Source organism: Megascapheus bottae, chromosome 15, assembly GCF_031878675.1.
Source record: "Megascapheus bottae isolate mThoBot1 chromosome 15, mThoBot2.hap1, whole genome shotgun sequence".
In the NCBI taxonomy this organism is placed as follows: domain Eukaryota; kingdom Metazoa; phylum Chordata; class Mammalia; order Rodentia; family Geomyidae; genus Megascapheus; species Megascapheus bottae.
Genome location: NC_143523.1, coordinates 18,990,622 through 19,015,156, shown reverse-complemented (window position 1 = coordinate 19,015,156; position 24,535 = coordinate 18,990,622). Strand labels below are relative to the sequence as shown.

The 24,535-nt window shown below is 40.3% G+C and overlaps 1 protein-coding gene across 1 annotated transcript in view; it reads left to right on the top strand.

Annotated features, from left to right (window-relative positions):
• Sorcs3 (sortilin related VPS10 domain containing receptor 3) overlaps positions 1-24,535 on the top strand; it is a 380,666-nt gene that overhangs the window by 59,936 nt on the left and 296,195 nt on the right. The window contains exon 3 of the mRNA XM_090345517.1: positions 13,371-13,470. Within this exon, the coding sequence (XP_090201643.1) occupies positions 13,371-13,470 (100 nt within the window). The remainder of the gene's footprint in view (positions 1-13,370; positions 13,471-24,535) is intronic.

Here is a 24,535-nt window from a genome sequence, read left to right as displayed (position 1 = left end):
TTCCATACCTGTAATGCCCAGGTGGATCCCTTGAATAAGTCTATTACGTGACACCCTGTGATGCAAGTGCTCTGTTGCCTTTGTTTACACATGGCCAGGTGTTGTAGTAGACCCCAGACGAACTGAGTTCAAGTCCTTGCCTTGTGGCTTTCTTAATCACTTAACCTCTTTGAGGATCTTTTCTTTTCCTCTCCTTTTTGTGACAGAGATGAAATACCTATGTCAGAGGGTCGTGGTGAGAGTTAAATGAAACGTTTCAGAAAACGAAGTGTTTTATAGAAAGCTCTATGCAAATGTTAGTTATTTAAACACCATCATGATTTAGGATGGTAATCTTCCGAGAAATGAACCACTGAGTCCCAGTGTGTGCCAAAGTGTTGATCTCTGACCTCAAAAAGTTGATAGCGTGGGTGGGAAATAGTAATTATGGGCATTAGAGGGTATGTTTTAGGTTGTGTTGCAGAGATATAAAAGCAAGAAAAAGATATTAGAGCAAGAAAAAGTCACTGGGATGGGAGAGGAGGAGAGAGTAAACGAGAAGCTTTTATGGAGGAGGCTAGAGTTGAACTTTGAAGGATCTGGTGGATAATAAAATTTAAGTTGTAGTTTACATGGGGCTTGAAAGTATGGCATACAACAACCATTCTCAAAACATGGCCCAGGAAACCATAGCAGGTTCTCTGTGACCCTTTTCAGGAAACTAATGAAGATAAAACTGTTTCCTAATAATAACAAAACATTATTGATTCTTTTTCGAACTCACATTTTATCCTGTGTACAGTAGACGTTTCTACAAGTTGCATGATGTGTAGTTTCCTAACAGATTGAGCAAAGAAGTCAATATGACAATCTGTCTTTTCTTAAGGCAGAGAGCAAAGGAATTGCACACATAACAAAAAAAGTAGTGATTTGCTTTCTCACTGAATTGTTTTTCTTTTGTAGACTGCAGTTTTTTTTTTTATAAAAGCTAAGTTATTTGTGTTATCCCATGATAAGATTACTATTTAAAATAAATTTAAGCATTTCTCAGATATCATTTTGCATGTGATACATGTTCAGAGACAGAGCTCATGTACATTAAAGAGATTTCAGTAGCTTGGAAAATCCGGAAAGAGTCCCAAGTCATAAAAGTTTAAAGCACATTATTTAGATATGAAGAAAATATTGCAAATGTCTCACAGATTTTTTTGCATTTTTTATTGTAATTAGTAAAAGGGTTACATGATATTTGCCAGATAGAAGGTGCATTAATTCACATACATTGATACCCTTTCACATGTCTTGGTACCCATTTCCCTCCCCCTGTCTCACAGATTTTTATGATACTTTGGCATTAAAGAGTACCTTTTGGCTGTCTATGAACAAGAAATTCAAAATGGCAAATTCAACATTGGCAGGAAGGTAGCAAGACTTACACTTACTTTATACATTCTTAGGGGAAGCATGGATTGACCAGAATATTTTTTAAGACAACTTATAGCAAGTATCCAAAGATAAATTTTACCCTTTGAATTGGTAATTTCTTTTCCAAGAAAACAAATGAAGACATAGCCAAAGATTTATAAACAACAATACACATTAAAGTTATTGCATGCAATAATTTGGCCTGAAACCAACTGGCCAAAAAAAGATAAAGTAAATTATGATGCATTTTGACCCTAGAATGTTGAAAGGCTTTTAAGATGATGTTTTACAAATATATTGAGATGCTTGGGATAATACAATATTATCAAGTGAAAAAGTAGGACCCAATTATTTACAAAGAATGGCCTTCAACTTTATAAACACATACAGACAAATAAGAGAAACAAACCTACCAAAAGGTTAACTGTACTCTTGTCTTGATAGTAAAGCCAAGACTGACATCTGTTTCCTATGAGACTTTTCTGAATTTCTTCTGTAAATTTTCAGTACATTTGTTGTTCAAAAAGACCCTTAATATACATGGTAATGGGAGCCCATCACCTGAGCTAGCACATGTCATCTGGGTTTAGGGGAGTGCTTCTGTGATTATGGAGGAAGAGTTTGTTCGTGGACAACAGGATTAGTCTAAGAAGTTCTGTGAATCGAGAATGCATCTAGCTAATTTCATTTCCTTGCTGACTTGTTCAAAGGAAGGTTTGGTTTTTTTTACACTTAAATTGTTTTTCATGATTTATAGCTGTGGACTTTCGGTCAGAGCATTTGGAGTGTAGAAAGTTGTGTCCATCAGAGTGGTTGTTGTTTAAATAATGTTATGTAACAGGCACAGCAGTGCATGCCTAGCAGTCAGTTCATACTGCTTTGAAAGGAAGAGCTCAGTGAAACTTCAGGTTGTAGTCCCGCACAGAGCTGTGATGATGAGGGTTATCAGAGCCTCTCACAGGGGAATGGCACAGTTCACTGCTTAATGTCTGAGGATTTCTGCTTCTTCCCTGCTGGGTCAGGGATGTCAGGTGTTGAGTGAGCTCCATTTTCTTTGTTCTGTCCTAGATGACCAATAAGGAAGGGCCTGGCAGTGTGGGGCATAGGCTTTGTTGTAGGCTCTCACAGCAGGAGGGGATCTGTGGGAACAAGACTCCCTGACTCTATCAGTTCTGGGGATGTACTTTCTCAGTTCCATGACTTTCTTCAGCATTTTGACGGGGTTAAAAGAAACATCCAAAGTAGCCTCTTGACCTCGGGGCACTTAGTCTGTCTACAGAAAGAAGCTTCATGTATGAGAAGTTAAGCAGTAGCATAAAACAGCAACACCAAAGAAGAGAGGATATATCCAGAGAGCAGATAGAGTGGGAGCTGGGGAGCCAGAGGCAGAGGGAGAGCAACTTCATGGAGAAGACATAAAAGGAGTACTCTCCTCTTCAAGGCTCACTGCTCTGGTCAGGCAAAGACTTTCATTAATGGGAAAAGCAATGAGCATTGATAAAAGTGATGAATACAGTCCATGCACAAAGCATTTTGCCTGTCCCCTAGAAAGGGAAAATTTAGGGTGTGAAAAATACATAGAATTTCAGTTCTCCAGGATGGAAAGGTGTCTCCAGTTCTCTAGAAATTCCTATTCCTCTTTTGTGTGGCTGTGCAGTGTTCCCTCTGGTAGTTTCAGAGTACTTGTGGCCTTGGGTCATAGGGCTCCAACTGGCTGGCTGGAGTTTTACAAGAAAATGATAAACATGGAACTCTCCAAACAGAGATGCCTTGCTAAAGCTGTCTAGAACCTTCTAGTGTGAACTCATTATTTCTTTCCCCAGGAACATATGTTGAAAAAATACAAGTGGAGTCCTTTTTCCTTACACTCTAATTTGTAATGGCTGACCGTCCACTGGAGGCCATGTTTGATTACATGTAGCAGTCGCTCCATCTTGCAATGTGCCTTTTGGTGGTTTAAGATGAGGAAAGCCAATACACTGGTGTTTATGTATCAGTAACAAAGGATGGGGTGATGATATCATTAAGGAATCATGGGGCCTCTAAACAACTGTCAGTGAAGTGAATTTCCTTATCTTAGGGCTGTGTAAGATTCACTGAAAGCCTTCTGTGGATCTAGTATGGGGCTATTTATTTTCCCATTGAGCAGATATGAAGCACGAGACCTATTAACAATTAGCCTGAGGTTCCATGGGCTAGATTTAGAACCAAATCTACTTGACTCTGAACGGAATCTTCTTAGGATTACTTTGGTCTGCCTTTTTGAATGCAAATGCTTATCTATAATAGGATTGCTTTGCAGATGTGTTAATTGTCTGATCTGTATCATAAGTGCTCAGTACCAAGGGCTTTATTGTTACAACTTTGAATTGCCTGAGTGATGTGTGGCTATGCTTTTTTTTTTTTTAAAATACATCTTTACATTACAAATAAAATTAAGTCCCTCTAACCACTCTGTCTAGCTCAGTCCCTCCCTAGAGGTAATTTCTTTTACAAGCTATCTGTATGTGTCTGCAGATTTTTAGATGTATTTTCACATGTTCATAAATTAGTTAATGAAAATGTAGTATTTTGTGGTCACATGCTATGTGTGCATTACATATTATAACTTAGGAGGCTTTAAAGTTAGGATCACCTCTTGGAGGCTTTGCAAATTAATAACTTTGATATTTACCATACATGTTAAGGTTGACTATATGTACATATACATATATTTGTGTGTGTATAGAGATAAAATATGTTATGTAATACACTATGCCATCATCTTTCTCCTGATGATTCTCATTCTATTATGGTGATGTGAACGTAGCTGAAGTGAATGTCTTACCTTCTTAGAAGCCAGATTTAGTGTTTATTTTTTCTTCTTCTAGGGCCTTACTTATACAATACGAACATATGATAGGTTGGGATAGTCTGACATTTTGAATCCTAAATAAAACAACCCAACAATCCTACTGTTGTGTACTCAGAAGGAATGTGCTCACACAAGGACCCGAATGCTGACCCAGCACATACACCTCCACTTTCTGTCCCAGATGAGATGTGTCCTGACATTGTTCTGCTGGTGAATCTCTACTTTATCTGCTTTAAGCCCTGAATTCTTTATGATTCTAGGCTTTAAAAGCATCCTAGCTCCTATTCTCTGAATTTAGACTCCCTAAATGGCTCTTATTCCAATTTCTGGGGCAGAAGGAAATAGAGATGAATTATTATCTTGTAGCACTATGTAACTCTTTGTGAGGCTAAAAATATGGCATAGGAGTAAAGGGAAGAGAAGAGGTCCCTGGAAGTATTGAGAGCTTCAGTCTTAGCATCTGTCTGCATGTGTAAGTGTGTGTGTGTGTGTGTGTGTGTGTGTGTGTGTGTGTGTGTGTGTATTTTCCTCAAGCCAAATGTGGCACCAACAGCCTCTTTCAGAATGAAGGTGCTTTAAATTGCTGGTCTTTGGCTTGAAGTCCATGATTAGTTATGTCTGCTTGTTTGTGATCAAGTTGGGCCTCTGCCATTGAAAAGACAGAGTTGAATGTGGTTTTGTGTGCTGGTTCTTGCATGGAGAGTATGCTGGCCAGAGAGGAGTGTGGATAGTTTTCCATCACAGACATACTGCACAGCTACTAGGCTGGAGCTATGTTGTAGACATTCTTGACCCTGACCTTAGAATGGGTTGTGGTTCACCACACACAGATCCCTTAATTGCCTCTGGATTTTTTATTATCTTTACTCTCCCATGTTTCAGTGGAATGCTCACAGAGGAGTGTCTAGTGGTTGCTTCCCTAGACGTGGCACTTTGAAGTGTGATTTTGCCTTTGATTTCTAAGAAGATTGTCCTTTCACATTACAGTTGAAAAAAATAGGCAAAAATCTTCTGATAATTTGTTTGACCTGCACATACCTAATCACTTATTAATACAGGGAGTTTAAATGAAGACAAACAGCACAAAATTACACAGAATACTGTGATCTTGGGGCTGGGATTATGGCCTAGTGGTAGAGTGCTTGGCTAGCAGGCATGAAGCCCTGGGTTCGATTCCTCTGTATTACATACACAGGAAAAATAAAAGCCAGAAGTGGTGCTGTGGCTCAAGTATAAATCTGTTCTAGCCTTGAGAAAGCTCAAGGAGAGTGCCCAGGCCCTGAGTTCAAGCCCTAGGACTGGCAAAAAAAAATGCCTCCGTTTACCATGGGGCCAGACCCTGATGAACCTATCGTAAGACCCAACTATGATAGGCCAACAAACATTTCACACAGGAGAAGCTAGAGGTCCAGATGGACATTTTGTAGACATAATGGGATACAAAAACCCCAGACAGAATAGCAAAAAGCCTGGTGACACAGTGTATCTCTTGATTCAATGCTGACTGAGCATATCAACCTTCTGCTCTGTCCAGCACCTAAGCATCTACTACCACCTACTGTGAGCCCAGAAAGAGATCAAAACTGCATCATTACAAAAATAAACCATTTAAACAGAATCATCGTAAACCACAGATCACTAAAGTTGTGGGAGAGATTCGCTAAACCTAAAATAGCTACTATCTGATTCTTTTACAGTTAAAACAAAGTTTGCCAATCTGAGCTAGAGCTACTCATAAGTCACTGGAAAAAGAGAAGCCTGGCATATGGCAGATGCCATGAATGATAGATGTATGTTAAGAAACAAGCAAATCCAAACTCTAACAAAAAAAATGCTACCAGGAAGGGAACAGTCTCAGCTGTGGTCATGTACTAAGTTTAGAATCCATCGCACACAAGGAAAGCCCTTGAGAAGAGGAGATACTGATAAGACTCCGGCTTTGGTTTCTGCCAAGCTCAGGGACAGGCGGTGAACAGGGAGAGAGGATGGTAAGGACTGGGTAGGAAAGTAGCAGGCCCACTCTTACACAGAACCTCTGGGGGGCCTCATGAGAATTGATAGGGAACATTCCAGAGCCTTCCATCAGGAGAAGGAAGTAAGGGTAGGGATAGGAATTGAGGCTACAGCTCAGCTCTCTGGGATGCCAGTGTGGCTGAGCTAACATAAAACGTTTTTCTTCTTTGTTCTTTTACTTTTGAAATAGCATTTTTTATGCTAGTTATCACCAACTTCTCTCTTTGAAGTTCAAGAAAGGAGTGGGAGTTTACTGGATGGGTAAAATGTGTACCAGGTTCATCCATCAGCTCTTGCATTGCCACCAGGGGGTGTGGCCCTGAGGGAACCATCAGGAGCATGGTGGATCAGGCTGAGGTGATTCTTCAGCATGTAGCTGACACTGATCAGGATGAGCAAAGGTGAAGAGGGAAGACTTGGTTTTCCAGGCACATGGTACCTGGAGACTAGTGTGCCTGATCAGCCAGATGCTGTCCGAGTCCTGGTTGGTACAGGCCCAGGCTCCTTGGGCAAGAAACTCTTGTCAATAATCATGGAAGCAGGAGTTACATGTAAGGTAAGACACTGTGATTCCTCAAGAAGATGTCTTCTCCGATAAACTGCTTTTCAGTAATACCCAGAAGCCAATGCTGACGCTAGCAGATATGAAAAGAAAAATGAAAGCAAATGTTCTTAGAAGGTTGAGCAGAACATTGGCTTATTCATAAGCAGAATGCATTGCAACTGGGTGTGTCAACACAGAATACATTTCAGGAACTGAGTGTGGGATAAAGTAAGCATGACACAATGTGTATATCTAATGTGATAATCTTCATGAAAATTTAAAAGCACTCAGAAAGTTTCTGTGTTACAGATGGGCACAAAAAGCTGTTAATTCTAGAAGTGCCACAGTTGTCCATTAAGTTTTTCTTTCTGCTTGAAATAATTTATGTAAGCACACACACACACACACACACACACACACACACACTTGTGCATGTGCATACAGAACTGGAGTCCCCTCACCATGGGCACAGAAGCCAGAGCTCTGTGGTTGTACATATCTCATGTGTCCCTTCTAGGTTAGCTATGTCCACTGAACAGTTTAAGAGGGAAACTAGCATAATGCCTGTTATGGGGGGGGCACTTGGGGTTCTAGCATTTGCTGGCTTCTGGATTTGGGAGACAGTTAGCTCGACTATTGTGAATGAGTCTGCTCCCTGTACGTAAATCCTGGGCAGCTAGATATTTGGAACCCTGAGATAGAAGAGAGTTGGCTTTCATGTCAAGGCTAGTCTCTGATATCTAGACATCATCCTTCCTGCCCTCTGCCCCTTACCCCAGGCTAAGTGGGTTCCTAGAACACTGTGGTCCAAGTGGTGAGAAATGAGAATTAAGGGCACCTTTGATGGCACAGGCTTGCTGGCTTCTTGGGGTGTCCTTGATGAGCTGGACTTGTTTCTGGAACCTGAATGTGTAGAGACTGCCAGAGGCCTGGAGAAAGTGGGGACTCAGCGAGCTTTTTTTTTTATTGAGATGTCCTTACTCCCAGCAGCTACTTCTGCAAAAAGAGGCAAACCAGTGAGATTGTGGGGGTGCTAAGCATACTGCTTTTGATAAGGGTTATTTGGATTCAGAAGGGACGTCTGTTGTTTCATCAGTCTTGCAGGAAGTCCTCAGAATTTAGCTTTTGCAAGATTTTGGAAGAGATAGTATGAGAAAAGTCACTAGTTGGAAAACAGTTTAGCACTAGTAGCATGATGTTGGGGAGATAATGAAATGTAAAGACCAGAAATGACCTTATTATTATCTGAGTTATTGAGGAAATGTGATCTGACAAACCTCTCTCTCTCTCTCCCTCCCTCCCTCCGTCCCTGCCTCCCTTCCTCCCTCTCCCTCCCTCCCTCCCTCTCTCCCTCCCCCTTCCTCTCTCCCTCCCTCCCTCCCCCCCTCTTTCTCTCTCTCTCTCTTGACTAGTCCTAGGGCTTGAACTCAGGACCTGAGCATTGTCCCTGAGCCTCTTTGTGCTAAAGGCTACTGCTCTACCACTTCAGCCATAGCACCACTTCTGACTTTTCCTGAGTAGTTTGTTGAAGAAAAGAGTCTCATAGACTTTCTTTCCAGGCCTGGCTTTGAACCTCGATCCTCACATCTCAGCCTCCTTAGTAGCTAGGATTACAGGAGTGAGCTATGGGCACCAGACTAAATTTTCTCTTCTTTATATGATTCTGGTCAGTTCTTCTGAGCTCTATTTTAAATTCAATGATGTTGTTCTGTTTTGTTTTATGACTTTTATTGGTTTTTTTTGTTGGTTTTGTTTGTTGTTTCTGGGAGTTGATCTCTGGGCCTTGTGCTTGCTAGGTGGGCATTCTATTGCTTGAGTTGCAACTCTAGTCTTTTTGGTTTTTATTATTTTTGAGAGTATATTTTTGCTTTTTCTAGGGCTAGCCTTGACTGCTATCTGCCTATTTAAATGTTTCTCCATAGGTGAGATGATAGGAATACACCTTCATGCCTAGATTTTTATTGGCTGTGAACTTTGCAACTAGATTGGCCTCAAATTCTATGTCTCCTGTTGTTGGCCTCTAGACTAGCTAAGACAAAAGGCATGGTCCTGTATATCACCAGTTCTGTGCTCCCCCTTATCTTCCCTCAAGCAGATAAACTTCCATACAAGGCAAAATGTATAGAAGTCAAAAATCAGAGACAAAGAGGGGAAAACCCACAAGAAGTAAAATAACTGAAAACCTTTTATTTCCATTTCTTGGAGTTCATTTCAATAGATAGTTTCAGGGCTGGGAATTTGGTCTAATGGTAGAGTGCGTGCCCAGCATACACAAAGATCCTGGTTTGATTCCTCGGTATAGATAGATAGATAGATAGATAGATAGATAGATAGATAGATAGATAGATAGGTAAAGCCAGAAAAGTTGTGGCTGAGTGGTAGAGCTCTAGCCTTGAGAAAGCACAAGCACAGCACTCAGTTCCTGAGTTCAAGTCCCAGGACTGGAAAAAAAGTCTATTTTGTATGATCATATGCACTGAGATGTTGAAATGAAAAGGCCCACAAAGGGTGAATTAATGCTGAAATGATACTCACTAGACACTGTGTTGAAAATAAACTGTACAACTTGTTGGGAGGGGAAAAAAAGTGGAAGAAAATGAAGGATTAGGTGAGATTTCTCAGAAACAAATATACTTATTACCTGAGTTGTATAACTGTAACCCCTCTGTATATCACCTTTACAAATTAAAAACAAAATAAAGGCATGAGCCTGTTTTAATTTGCTGGTAACCTCAGGGGCATGATTTCAAGAGGCCAGCTTTAGCAGGAATTCTGCTAAATTAGAATCCTCCAGCCTCAATATCCAATCAGAGTCCTCAACCTTCCATTGCCTGCCTCGCACTCCAAAAGTAAAAACCAATCACCAAGAATCCTATTCGATCAGTTTAGCAAAGAATCACCCCGACCGTCTTGGTAATTTTTCATCTATTGACCTCTACTCTGCTTCTTAGCCATATATCCTTGCTTTTCCTTCTTGTGTTTGGAGTTTTCTCCTTTTGAAAAATCCCCATTGCACTAATCATTTTGCAGTTAGTGTTATAATACATTGTTGTTCTTCCACAAGCTGAAAGAAGTGCAACACTTTTTGAGTATATTTCAGAATCAGTTCTGGAATCTGGACTTCCATATTTCTAGTTCAATGTTTTTTCTGAATACCATGCTGCCTGAATGCCTTAAGGAATGGAGAATCGAGACATAATTCATCTAACAAAATTTTTTATTGGATTAATAAAAGTATGCACCTTCCAGCCTCTAGAGCTCATGGCTTATCTCCTGAGCTGCCCTGAGAGCATAGTTGTTCAGGGTGATGAGTTGACTGGTCACCTAGCCTTGATTCTAATATGAGTGAATTACAGATCATCCGCTGGCCCCACACTCCGCTGTATTTTACCAGCCTGCACCACAGTGTCAGCATCTACAATGTCAAGTGTGGTTTCTGTATGTGGCTATACACTGTGTTACTGCTAGAAGTTGGTTGTTGGTTAAAACTTCTGGGTAGATTTGGACAGGCTCATTCCCTTACTTATTCACTCTCACAGTTGACAACCACAAAAATAAAACAAAGCAAAACCAGTTTCTTCAGTGTTTGTTTTGTACTGGGAATGACATGTGAGGCCCTGGGGCTCTTATTTGAAGTGCCTTCTTTCCCTTGGTGTGGGAAGGTAAGGGATCATCATCAAGGAAGAAATCCCAGACTAGATATGATACAGCTGAAACCATCAGTGAAGTGTTAACACAGAAATATATACTATGGCAGTATGAAAACACAAAGGAAACTGTGATTAATTTCCCCGTGGGAAAGTTAGAAGAGGGGTGATACTAGAGTTAGATACTGGAAGTTGGAGAGAAATCTATCATGAAGATGCAATCGGGGCTGAGTGGTTCAGGCCAAGGGAATGCCATGTAGCAGAGTGGAGGGTAATGACACGCAGGCCATCATTACAAAGCAGGCGAGAAAGGGGCAGAGGACCAAGGGATTGGGATTCAATCCATTTACAGTAGATGGATGTCATCTTTTTGCAAAACTAAGCTCAGGAGACAGAGCCTGACTGTGTGAATGCAGTGGGTAATTACTCTGGAGGAGAGAGAGTGCATAGATTTGGGTAGGTGAAATGTAAGGTGATGACAATGTAGAGATATGTGTGTGATTGGAAGAAGATCAATCTAGGAGGAGGAAATATTGCAAAAATGATGATACACAACCATGCATCAGTATGAAAGGGAAAGGACACTGGGGACTCAAATTATTTAGGAGGCAAATCGTCATCAAGGCTTGGAGACTGTGCTGGTTTTGAGAGATAAAGGTAAAGAAGAAGATTGAGAGTGATTCCCAGAGCTCTCTACCTGCAGTACACAGGAGATTGAACATGGGGAGTTAGCTTTTGGGCTATTAATGATTAAAGTTAGCATCCCTATGTACATCATGAACTAGTAACTTAAGGAGGGATTTAAAATACTGGTATTTGTTTACTCGGTAAGCATGCCTAGGGTGCCACAATGTGCAAGGCCTCTCTCTGTGCCTTTTGAAGGAAGGAGAAATGAACAAATGTCTTGTACTTTTTGTTCTTTTTAAAAAAATTTAAAGGGCCTGAATCCTGTTAGGTTTCTTATGAGTTATGGCTTCTTATGCTCACAAATGCCTCCTAACATTAAATTATACCTGTTATTTTAGGTAAGAACTTGAAGTTTCCTGAACTCTGGTAATTCACACTTGTGATCCCAGCTACTGGGGAGACTGAGATCTGAGAATCAAGGTTCCAAAGCCAGCCTCAGAAGGAAAAGTCCATGAGACTTTTATCCCCAATTAACCAGCAAAACCTAGTAGTAGAGGTATGGTTCAAGTGGTAGAGCAACACCCCTGAATGAAAAAGCTAAACAAAAGTGCCTGGTTTCAAGGCCTATTATTTGCTGGCACACCCACCCCCACCTCCACCCCCTCACACCGCAGCACCTCCCTCCCAGATACATGCATCTGAGGTTCCAGTGGGCTATTCATAGTCATATATCAGATAGATGTAGATCTTGCAATGAAGACAATATTATGAAAACCCAAAGTTTATATTTTTCCTTCTTATCATACTGTTCTAGGAAGTTCCTTGAGCTTTGAGGACCTTCCATTGTGGTTGGGACACAAGACATGAAACAATCATGATAAGAAATCATGATGCTGTTAGAGTTAAGAAAGAAACATTTACAGTGTGCCGTGAGTGCCTAGGATGAAAAATTGTGTTCTGGTACAGAGGTTAAGCAGTATGTGGGAAGAGAAGAAGCAGAGAAGATGAGGGTATGTGTTTAATCTTAGCTTAAATTTTCCAGCTAGAAGAGCCGACACAAACGTCTTCATGTAGTTTGTAGGAACCTTCTCGGGCTAAGAAAAGGCAGGGGCAGATGGTTACTAGATCATCATGGTGTCAGAGTCTTGTGGTTCAAGAGCAAGGCCAACAAACACAAGATCAGTTGACTCTGGAGAAAATAAATTCACCACTGTGCCTTCCTAAAGCCACAGTTGCAGGAGATTCCCAAGCCCTGTCAAGGAGGATCTTGACACCAAAGAGATGTGAACCTGGTGCTACTAGTATGGAAAAGGAAGGAAGGATTTAAAGTGGGAGCCATTTGGCACTTTCCCCCTGCTGAATTGTTTCCCATTTTGTCCCATGGTTTCGGTGCTTCTCCTTTTTCCTCCCCAACTCAGATAAACTTACATACAAAACAAAGGGTACACAAATCAAAAACAGTGACCAAAGGTGGGGAAAAAAGGGAAAAAAAACCCTGCTACCAGTACAACAGAAGACCTCTTGCTTCCATTCCTAGAGTTCATTTCAATAAGCAAGATGGAAGGAGAGGAGTCAGTGCACTGCTGGCTTTGGTTCTCTGAGCTCTTGAGCTTAAAGTGAGGGTCCGCCACTGGAAATTAGGCTCAAGGAGGATCAGTGAGCCAGCAGCACTGATAGAACAGTGAACCTCTACAGCCCATGGACTTTCCACCTGTCCACACCAGTGCCCCTCTGGCCAGTTTCTACTCATTGTCATGGCATGGCCTCATTTGTCCTTTAAATCCCCATGAGTTCTTGGATACTTCCTGTTCCTCTGAGGAATTTCTTGCTCCATGCTCTGTGAGGAGGCATCAAGTCAGGTTCAGCCCAGTGTCTCAGAAACAGCCTGTCTCTCTCCTGTGGCCTCCATACACAGCTCCCTTACAGAGGGCTGGTGGGTGGGGACTTATGCTCTACCCAGCAGTGCAAAGTGAACTCAGAATCAGCCTTGTTGGAGGCAGGTGGTCTCCAGCAATGCCTTTCACCATACATCTTTACAAAGGGCAAAAAAAGTAGGTCTCTGAGAAAGGCTGAGAGCAAAGGGGAGCAAGCTTTGAGTAAGCAGATGCATTAGTCTAATTGCTCTTCTAAAACTAATGGGGCTTTTTATCTCTGAAGAACACTTTTAAGCACTCATGTGATTCTGGAACAAAACTGCAGGTCACAAGAGAGCCTGGATCCCCTTTAAATGTAATCCCCATTTGATAAAACAATCTCTCCCTTTCCTTTTCTTTTCCTGTAGGTCAACAGATTATGGTACCACCTATGAAAAGCTGAATGACAAAGTGGGTTTGAAGACCGTCCTCAGCTATCTCTATGTCAATCCCACCAACAAAAGGAAGGTAAGAGATAGGATCGGCAGGTCTTGAGGCCTTTAGCAGGATTGTTTATAGCCAGGAGTTAAGAATAAGCCTAAGAGCTTTGGAATCACTTATAAAGTGCTTTACATATACTGTACTTCGCTTTTGAAAAAAATTATCATACATTAATAGAAGAAAGGGGTGTTATCCTATAGATTGTCATTCTCACAACAGCCTTGATAGGGATAATATGATTAGCTACAGCAGCCACTGTACCACCAATGAAAGTATCTAGCCTTGTGTCAGAGATGGTTTTGCAGAACAAGTGAAGGATCTAAAGTGCAGAGAGATTATGCAACACTCTAGATTGAATCAGACAAGCAAATTGCAAATCTAGAATTTGAACATGAATCTAACTTGACTCCAAAGTTAAATCTGTAGGCTTCTTCTCACTGTTTTTTTTAAGGTATTTTATTCAGAACTCTTTCCCTCTAAGGAAAGTGAATTCCAGATTCTTTTCTTTTATTTGTTTAACATTTTATATTGTAAAGGTGATGTATAGAGGGGTAATAGTTACATAAGTCAGGTAATAAGTACATTTCTTTTTGAATAGTGTCACTCCTTCCCTCATTTTATCCCAAGTTTTCTCTTCTGACCTCTTCCCCACGCTCAAGTTGCATAGTTTATTTCCAACCTAGCGTCTACTGAGTAAACTACTGAAGGGTTCACCCTTGTCCCATGGTTTCTGTGTTTCCCCTTCCCCTTCCCAGATCAGTTAAACTTATACACATGATAAAGGGTACAGAAATTAAGAGGAGTGACAAAAGAGGGGAAAAAGGAAAAAGAACCACAAACAGTGCAATGTAAAATGTTTGGCTTCCATTTCTTGGTGTCACTATTAGACCCTTGTGATCCTCTTCTAAGAATATCCTCCTTTGGTTTCACTGTGTAAATATTTAGAGTCCTGTATAATTAATCATGTCCATATGTAATTTATTTTTTTTTACCACCCATTGAGTTTACTTGCTGATTTATAGGCAGCTTTTAATTATTAAAAATTAGTGAAACAATATAACGTACATTTCTTTGGGTCTGATTTACTTTGCTTAAGGTAGTATTTTCTCTCTTTCCATTTCCTTATAGATGGGGCAGTGTCATTTTTCATTCTTTCTGATGGAAGCATAGAATTCCATTGTGTATATATACCATAGTTTTTTTTTAATCCATTTTTCCACTGAGTATTATCTTAGTTGATTTCATATCTTGGCTAATAAACAATGCTGCAGTGAACATGGTTGTGCCAGTGGCTTTAATGTGGCCTGGTTTGTGGTCATTTGAATAACTAAAGTGGGATTTCTGAGTCATAGGGACTTAGTGAGACTTTTTCAAAGAAGAAATAAGAATGGCCAATGGACACATGAAGAGATGTTCAACATTTGTGGCCATAAAAGAAATGTAAATCAAGACAACATTGAAATTTACCTCACCCCAGTTAAAATGGCCATTATCAAGAAAACTAACAATGACAGATACTGGTAGGGATGTGGCCAAAAGAAAATGCTACTACACTGAGGGTTGGTAGAATGTAAACTTGTTTAAACACTCTGGAAAGCAGTATGGAGTTCTAGATTCTTTAAGCTGATTTTTAGATGATCCCAAGACAGAGTCCTGGCTCTGCCATTTCATCTGTTTTTTTCTGATTTCTTCTAACCTAGAAAGGAGGAGGAAACCATGGAAGCTCCAGACTTAGTCATATTGGCAGGAAGAGATCTAGACTTCATGGACCATTTAATGATTTTAGAAAATAAAAACTGTTCGCTGTATTGGATTGGGAGAGATATAATTTTTCCTTTCATATCTAAGAAAATGCTCATGTTTAGAAATTTAGACAGATTTGAACATCAAAAATCACTTCAGAATTTTAAAAAGACAAAAAAAGAAGACTTCCACAAAGGCTGAAACAATTGTACTGCCAATGCCAAGCTTTTCTCTTGTAATTGTGTTTTCATTCCCAGTGGTTTTGCCTACCTACTTCCAGGTAGGACTAAAAGTGAGCTTCCTGTTCAGATGTCCTTGATTTCTGATTGCAGTACAGTAGAGTACATGGTGTCACTAAGAATAGTGATTGTTTTTATGCTGTTCAACTCACAGCAGCTTTGACTCAGACCTTCAGCATCATAACATACAGCCCTAGTTCATCTCCATTTTTTAAAATCTCAGTACCTCTGTATAACCCTGCAAAGGAGGAACTAAAATTATTGGCTTCCGGTTTGGCATGAGTGACTAAAACCCAAAGTTTCAGTCTACATTCCAGACCTCAAGGCTGTGCACACTGGCCAAGTGCCAATATTTTCATCATCAGAGGATTGTGTAGATGCCTGTTGTTTGATTACCGTGTTTGCATTTTTCAATATTGTGATTGGAAGTATTGAATGTCAGAGCTGGAAGAGATCATAGACTTTAGCTCTTCAATTTGTTATTAATATTATTTAATCCACCACCATTCGCAAATCTGATTATACTTCTAGACTTCTCTGGAAATTGTCCTTTGCTATAAACATTTTCATATGTTTTTGAGGAGTTTATGAATGTGCCAAATATTAGTCACGGGCTCAAGTTCGACAAGAGTCTTAGTTACGAGTCAGTTATCTAGTTGGGTGTTAGTGTCTCATTCCTGTAATCCTAGCTACTCAGGAGGTTGAGATCCAAAGTGCTGGATTTGAAGCCAATACAGGAAGACAAATTTGAGAGAATCTTATCTCAAATGAATTGGTAAAAAGCCAGAGATAGGTGTGTCATTCAAGTAGTAGAGGGGCTACCTTTGAGGGAAAGAAAACCAAGAAAGAGTTTAGGCCCTGAGTTCAAGTTCCAGTACCAGCACAGAGAATCACTCATTTGTATTAACAGTGTCATTTTTGTAGATGAGAAAACAGAAGTCAAATGAAATTAAAAGGAGCCATAATTAAAACCCAGGATGCCTGATTCTGAGGAAAAAAATTTTAATATACCTAGCCTTTGGACCTTTCTTCCCTGTACAATCATAGCCTAGGAGCTCAAAACTTCTTCATGATCTGGAACTGTGAATGGGTGTCTGTAAAGGACATGTGATACAATTTAATTGACTGGAACCAGGAACAGTCTTCTACTCTCCTCCCTTCATTGAGAAAGAAGATGAGGCTCACTATGGGGCCCCAACCTAGGCCACTCAGCAGGCTAATAGTAGTTGGTCTTATAGTTCATTTCTTGGCTGTGGAATCACAGCAGAAATATACACCAAGAAAGGACATGAGCTGGATATTTGGCAGATGAAGGCATCTTATCAACTCCAATGCCTCACCTCATTAGACCACAGCTGGATTAAAGCTTGTTTCTTGTAGATGACAGGTTAGCTATCTTTGCAAGGGTTTTTCTTTTCTCAGTGTATATAAAGAGTCACACCTGTTCAGATCTTCCCTGCTCTTGGTCTGTGATACTTTTTTTTTTGCCTGTTGGAATCTAATATAGTAATAGAATTTTTTTGGCTTTTAGCTGTTTTTTTTTTCTGTAGTCCTGTCTTAACTGTCCATAGCACATCTCAGAAAGTCTTAGAGGTGACCACAGCAAGGGACAAGTTATGGTAGGTGCTGTAGATTGGAAAAAAATATATAGAGCTGGGTATAGGAGATCACCAGCACAACAATTCTACCTTCATTTATTCTTCTGGAAGTGGTACCTTGGCTAAGTTTTGACAGGCACTATTACCCAGTAAATAGAGGTTAGGCCTATTTTGTCTAATTGGAGAACACATCATCAAAATTCTTAATTTACCAACTATGAGACACTGCTTCACAGAAAATTAAAAGTCCAGAGTTTAAAATTTTCATTCCAGTTGGGGAAAAACAAGTCAACGTTCAATGTCATGGATTAAAAAAAAAGTAGCAGTAGCAATTACTGTTCATAAAGATCCTGCAACATCCAAGGAAAGATAAATTAGACCTTCTTCCTTATATTACATGGATTTGTGTTTGGAACTTCAGGATTTCATTGATTTACATTCTGCATGGTGGGTCTTTGTTACTCAGGACCTTCCATTTAGTAGAATTCTCCACAAGTGAAATGCCCATTTATGTGTTCATTTGTTGTAAGTTTATTTGTTTAATTAATTAATTAATAATAGTGGGATTGAAACTCAGGGCCTTGTAGTTGCTAGTCAGATGCTCTACCACAAGTCATATACCTAGTCCTCTTTATTTTTCTAGCAGGGTACTAAATTTTTATCATGATCATCTTGTCTACACCACCCAGGAAAGTAGATGACAATCTTATGTCACCAAGCCCAACTTTATTAATTGAGAAGAAAGCCTCACTAACTGCTTTTTTCCCTTAGGCTGGCCTTGAATAAAATGAGAGCCACAGAGCCAAGCCTCTCAGTTTTTTTAGTTAATCTAAAAATGATTACTGCAATGACTTTTATAATCCAACTCTTTAATGCTTTTAGTTTTCTTCTAAAAAGATACCCCAGAGTTTTAACCTGTAGCACCTGGATTTTTTTTTTCTTAGCTAGTATTAAGCAAGATTCTTTTGGTTCTTTGAATACTCAGCCTATTTTTACCTCCCCATGTTCACTGGCTAGCTAATGGCTGTGAGCACAACAGATTTTTCAGCTAATCTTGTGAAAGGACTTGCTTTCTATCTAATGAGTTATTTGTTTAACAGATGGCCACCACCACCATTTCACTTCCTTGGAGGCTAGGATGGCATCAAATGAGATCTGTTGCCCCTGGCAAAAAAAAAAGTAAATTATGCTGTTTTTATATAGTTGCTCCCTAAGCTAGCTATTGACTTTTGTCCTAACACTTATTTTTTTTAGAACAAATTGTATCTCCAAACACAAATAGTTGGAAAGCTACTAGGTTAAAAATGAATGCATTCATGAATTCTCCTACCGGTATTCAACTTAGGTAGTGATAACTAAGAACCTTACTGCACTCAGCTCCCTTTTACATTAGCTATGTTGTTCTCTAATTCTTTCAGCCACTTTAATAAGCAGGCAAGATAAAGTAATAGACTCTGATAAATCACCTCAAGGCTATATAACCATAAATGATTGATCTTCAACACTTCCTCAATGGGCATATTTAAGGAAAAAATGGTCAAGATGTATGCACTGATGCTGCGCTTTCCTCACAAGATGGAACTTGGGCTCGTAATGTTGTCTTTCTCACTAGGTATCAGCAGAATGCAATATCATAATTCCCTATGTAAATGAGAACTAGTATGCCACACTCAGAGCTTTCCTATTTGAAGTCGTCCTATACCATATGCTGGTCTGGTGGTAACAGCATTATTTTCATGACCTTGACTTGCACTGTGTGGACATTCTGTATTTCTGTCTGTTTACTTTTCCCTGGTGATCGGCCAATTAATTTATTACCTGGATCTAAGCCCAATTTCATGAAGGGAGCCCAACATTGCTGAATGTTTCTGAGCCTTGTGCTTGGAAAGCAAAGAACTATATGTTAGTTCTGGAAGCAGGAAGTGTATAGAGTTTGCCTCCCAGAAGAAGGGCTCTGCCATGATGGAGACTGGCAGGATTGAGGATTCAGCTAAACATCACTGGGTTCTCAGAATTCAGTACTGTTAGTAGAATCTTGTTCTCAGGCCCATGCAGAACATCAAGTGCCAAGGTCAAGTCTGTTTACTAGAGCTGTGCTGTGTATAATCAGGCCAGAGGCTGTTTGCTTTAGCTAGAGAGAGGCTTGACTCCCGTGAGTGAATCCATATGAGAATGAGTCTTTGAGTGGACTGAGGAATGCAGGCATGCTATGTCTAATTTCTGCCAATGAATATGACCACAGAACAAGTATGTTTGGATGCTGTGTGTGTGTGTGTGTGTGTGTGTGTGTGTGTGTGTGTGTGTGTGTGTGAGTCTGACATCAAAATAAGGACTTTTTTTCTGGTACTTGTCCTTGAACTCAGGATCTCACATTCACACTTTGGCTGGGCTTTTTTGCTCACAGTTGGCACTTTACTGCTTGAGCCATGCCTCCACTTCCAGGTTTTGGCAGATTATTTGGAACCTGGAGGGTTTATGTGCTCAGCACTCCAAACTACTTTTTCAGTCTCTTAGCCTCCTGAGTAGCTAGAAGTACAGATGAGAGCCATTGGTACCCTGGTGAATGCATTTTTATTTTGCCTGAGCTCCCAATCAAGTCCTGGACACTCTGTTAAGTGTTTACCACAGTTTATTCTGAGTTTATGTTAGTCTGCAGAACCTGAGAGTGTTATCTCCACTTGACAGTTAAGGAAGCAAAGACAAACATAGTTAACTGAATTCCTTTTTGTGCAAAATGGATAGTAAGTGAGGCCCAGGATTTTCATTCACTATTTTCTGGCCCCAGGGATTGGCTGTCATTGTCACAGATAGAAAACCCAGGTGAGCTACAGGCATCATGCTATTAGCATTATCCTGTTTCCTGGGTTTTTATTCTCATTAGTGTTAGAGGATTAGCAGTTTCTCAGAGGTGGAGAGGAGAGTTAGAACTTCCATTCTTAATTGATTTAGCAGTGAGGAGGATAATTACTTCCAGTCTAATCTGCAGAAATTCAGTGGGAATTTCCAATCAGATTTTTTTCAGATGCACAAGCTGCCTCTGTCCAGTTGCTGAGAAGGCATTGCAAAGGAATACCCTGGGAAACCACTAAACAAAACAGAATTCAGATTTTTTTTTTGCCAGTCCTTGGACTTTCTCAAGGCTAGAGCTCTACTATGTGAGCCTCAGCACCACTTCCGGCTTTTTTCTATGTATGTGGTACCGAGGAATTGAACCCGCGTCTTCGTGCATGCTAGGCAAGCACTCTGCCACTAGGCCAAACTCCCGGTCCAGAATTCAGAATTTTAAAGTATCGGATTCCTGATTTCCCTGACTCTTGTGTCCCAAGATGGTTGTGGGGGTCAGGAAAGTAAGCCGTAGGATAGTACACCTACCGTTCATAGGTATTAAAGTTTCGTAAGCTAAAGCAGTATGGAAGAAAAATGAATGTGGAAAGATAATTTGACACTGTTAAACAATCTATTAAATGTTTAGCTTCAACCTTCCTGCTTTCAGAAACGTGTAAAATCTACCTGGCCAGGTGAGATACATACAGGAAATAACCATGCATGTAGACCTAGAGTTGAAGATTGCAATAAGTGTTAAAACCACAGATAATACCTGGGATGATGATCCACATTTTAGTAGTCCATTCATATAAGGGTTTCCCTCATAAGATTCCAGATGATTGTTGTCATTGAAAAATGGAACCTATTCAGACATTATTGACAACCTTGTTAAGATTTTCATAGGAGATCTTTTTATGTGGATTTTTATACCAGTACTGAGTTTTGAACTGTCCTTGGGCCTTTTTTTTTCTTTTTTGTCTCATGGACTTTTCTGCTCAGGCTGGCTTCTATACTACAATCCTCCGGTCTTAGCCTCCTGAGTAGGTAGGATTACAGGCATGAGCCACCATTGTCTGATACTACATAGATTTTGATGTGAAATGGCTGTTTTGAAATAACATACAAAGGAATGGAGTCAGGGTTTAGGGGTTGGCAGGCCCACATTTACTTTCATCTTCTATCTAGTTGGCATGGTATGCCACATGCTGGGTAATAGGAAGATCTACCAGTGAAATGTGGCCTTTGGAGCCAAAGGAAGACAGCAGACCCTGTGTGCATGTATGTGTGCTAATCATTACTACTCAGAGGGATCTGGTGTCATAATCAGTGGTTGGAATCCTGCCTCTTCTCCCAAGAACGTTGTGTTCAGGCCCTGGTAGATTCTGGACCTCTCCTGTTGGCTGCCTACACCAGGCTTCCTAAGGGAGGATATGCTCCCAGATGCCTGGATTTCTTAAGCATCTTACATCTTGCCTTGTCCAGTAGGCACACAGCCACTTTTCCTTTTTCCATCTTCCCTGTCTCTTAAAACCAAACCTGCTGACTGCATGAGGGAGATTGATCGTCCTGCTGATAGAGAAATGGTCCCACTCCTGTTAATTCTCAGCCACCTCATTCTTCTTGCTTCATAAATTAACATAGTTACCAGGAAGCTAGAGCCACGTATCAGGAGATGCATGGAGACTGAAACACATGAAAAGAAGGAATGAATTGAAAAACAAATTTGGGACTAGAGTTCCTTTGTTTATTGATTCCAGGTCTAAACCTTTTAAAAAATGTATGTATTCATTTATTTTTAATGTCCTTAAGTTGTTGTGGCAAAGAGATTTCAATTCAGCCTGTCAGTTTGCGAGTGTGTTGCATCTCGACCAGTATCAACCCTTTCATCCTTCTGTCATTTCCTTCAATTCCTCCTATCTCTTCAATTAAACTAGTTGTGTTTGCTCACATATACATTGACTATTATGACTGCGTTTTCCTCTCACCATTCATCTTTGCCCCTCCCCCTGACCTCATTCCTCTCCAATACATATATTCCAGTTTCTTGGTATTCATTGGATCAAACTCTAAATTGTTGTTCAGAGGAGTTATTCCATTGGAATCCTCCCCTACATATAACATGCTGTAGTTAATACGTATATGTTATATATGCATATGACCCTATATATTTGTATATGTATTTATAGCTTATAAGTAAATTCTACATATGGAAGAAAATATGCATATTTAGTTTCTCTAAACCTTTTATTCCCTTGGTGTGACCAGAAAGAGTATCAGAAAATATCAACACCTCCACTTTTTCCCTATAGAAAGGGACAGAGTCAAGTCTCACCAGGGGCTAAGAAATCAAAGAAACAAAAGAATCAATAAGGGAAAGGCATTTGTTCAGAAGCTTCCACCTGACTTCGTAAGTGTGACCCAGAAATGGAGACACTGTGGAAATGTGGTTCGATTCAAACTAATCACTTAAAGGAAAGGGAATCTAGAATAATTCTTGGAAATTTACTCTGTAGTCAAAGTCCCTTTCTCAGCAAATATACACATGTGGGTTCCCTGTATAAATTATTACAGTATGCCATAGCCAAGACTTTATTTAAAGGCTCATTAAAATGATTACTAGTTTTTTGTTTTGCATTTTATTTGAAAATGGGAAGAATATAAACCTATAACCTGGTCTTTATCCAAAATGCCCTTTATGGATGGCCTCAAGTATAATCATACTTTTTTAAAGAAAGATACAATTTGCAGTAAGATTATCCAGGCATTTAACAGGAAATAATAAAAATTAGCCACTCGCTACACTTTGTAGGAGTTTAGTTGCTCAACAGATTTTTTAATTTGATTTTTATTGGTTTAAGGTTTTATGTATGTGTAGAAGATTTTCAACAAAGCATTATTATTCAAAAAATTGAAAAAATCACTCTTGTGGTTCCATTCAGGGGTGAGAGTAATGGCCAGGGCAAGCTGGTAATATAGAAGCAGGAGGTTGAAGATCAACTCAAAGGAGAGGACATTGTCTACATTGACTACTGAGGAAAAAAATAGCAACCTGATGGACATTGATAGAGTGTGGCAAACTGGACCTGGGTGACCAGTGGAAATCATCAGAATTTTATACTTCAAAGGTCTTTTCAGAGAAGATATCCCAGTTGTGGAAAAAAAAAAAAAGAACACAGTATTCCAGGGCCCATGGAATGTAGAAGCAAGAGCAGACTAGATTTTGGAAAGGGATTTTGTGTTTGAATCTGGATGGAAATGAAAGGGCAGTAGAATAGAGTGCATGTCAGGGGATTTTAATATGCCTGTTGGGTTTAGAGACTGGAAGATGGAGGAGGACCAGATATTGCAGGTTCAAAGCCCAGAAGAGCTCACGGAGCTTGATGGCATGAGAGAGGTGTAATAGAAAGGCTAATGAAATCCTTGAGGATTGATAAGGTGCGTGTATGACTCACCTGGCTCTTCCACATTTTATCTGTTGCCTTGCCCCCACTAAACCTGTATTTCTTGAGCATCTTGGTAGGAACCATTTCAGCACAGAGCTGGAGAAGGCAGCGTGGTGTGTGCTCTCTAATGTTCTGGCACACGGTCATATAGCAAATGGATCTTATTGCCCCTAAGGTAGACAGAGCTGTAACAAAAACAGCCGCCACCACCAGTGAAAGAAATGACTCTATTCCTTTCTTTCTCCGTGAGTTCAACCAAGCAGAGAGATTGCTGCTGGCACTCATGCCTCACCCTTGGTCTGTCTCCTCATTACCAACCCAAGGTCATCATCATAGCACTTAGTGCTCCGCACACATTCTTCTGGTGAGCATGTCCTGGTAATGAGGAGCGAGGTCTGCCAAATGGCTCAGGGGTAGGTTTTCAGCCAGTGAATATCTGTCCTCTAGGTTGGGGTCTGTGCTGGCAGCACAGACTATGTGGAGGGAGTCCTGAGAGCAGCTGTAGACAGCCAGCCCTGTCACTCCACAACACCAGACTAATGCTGAGAAATGATTTGGACTGTCTTGTGATGACCAAACAGAGGAAAGAAATGATCCAGAGAGGATTGAGGCATGAAAGATACACTTGATTAGCTTCTGGCTAGGAGACCACACAGAAGAAAGGGTGGTGGTCAGTTTGGAACCTATCAGTCATGTCTCATTCCTCAGTGGAGCTCAGGAGGGTGGTGTGAGGGAATGGAGAAGAAGCATCACAGTCCCTATCACTCTCTGTGTACACTTAAATGTATTCTTTAACTTCCTTAAGTCTTCATTTTCCTGCCTGCAAATAGGTCTCACCGTGTTTGTATTTAAAGTAAGTCTAAGAATTAAATAACATTAAGCATATGCTACAGGGGGTGTGTTCAGCCATATTACTTCCGTTGCCTAAGTTAACGGTAGCTGCCTTTGGCTTTCTTCTCTGCTCAGTGATATTTCGTAGTTCCCAAGATATATATGTAGGTGTCCTTTTCTCTCCTCAGAGAAAGAATCCATCGTCTTTCAGTATAGCATTTTGCAAAGTGCTTTTAAACTTTCATAACAAAATGTACCATTCTGTACCTCTTCTGCTCCCCCCTCCCCCGTCCTGTCTGTCCTCATGAATCCACTGATGTTTTTCAATCCCATGAACAAAGTGTGTGTTTCAAGTAATGGTTGCCTCATCCTGCATAGTATGTGCAGGGCCAGTTTCCACCCATAACCTTCT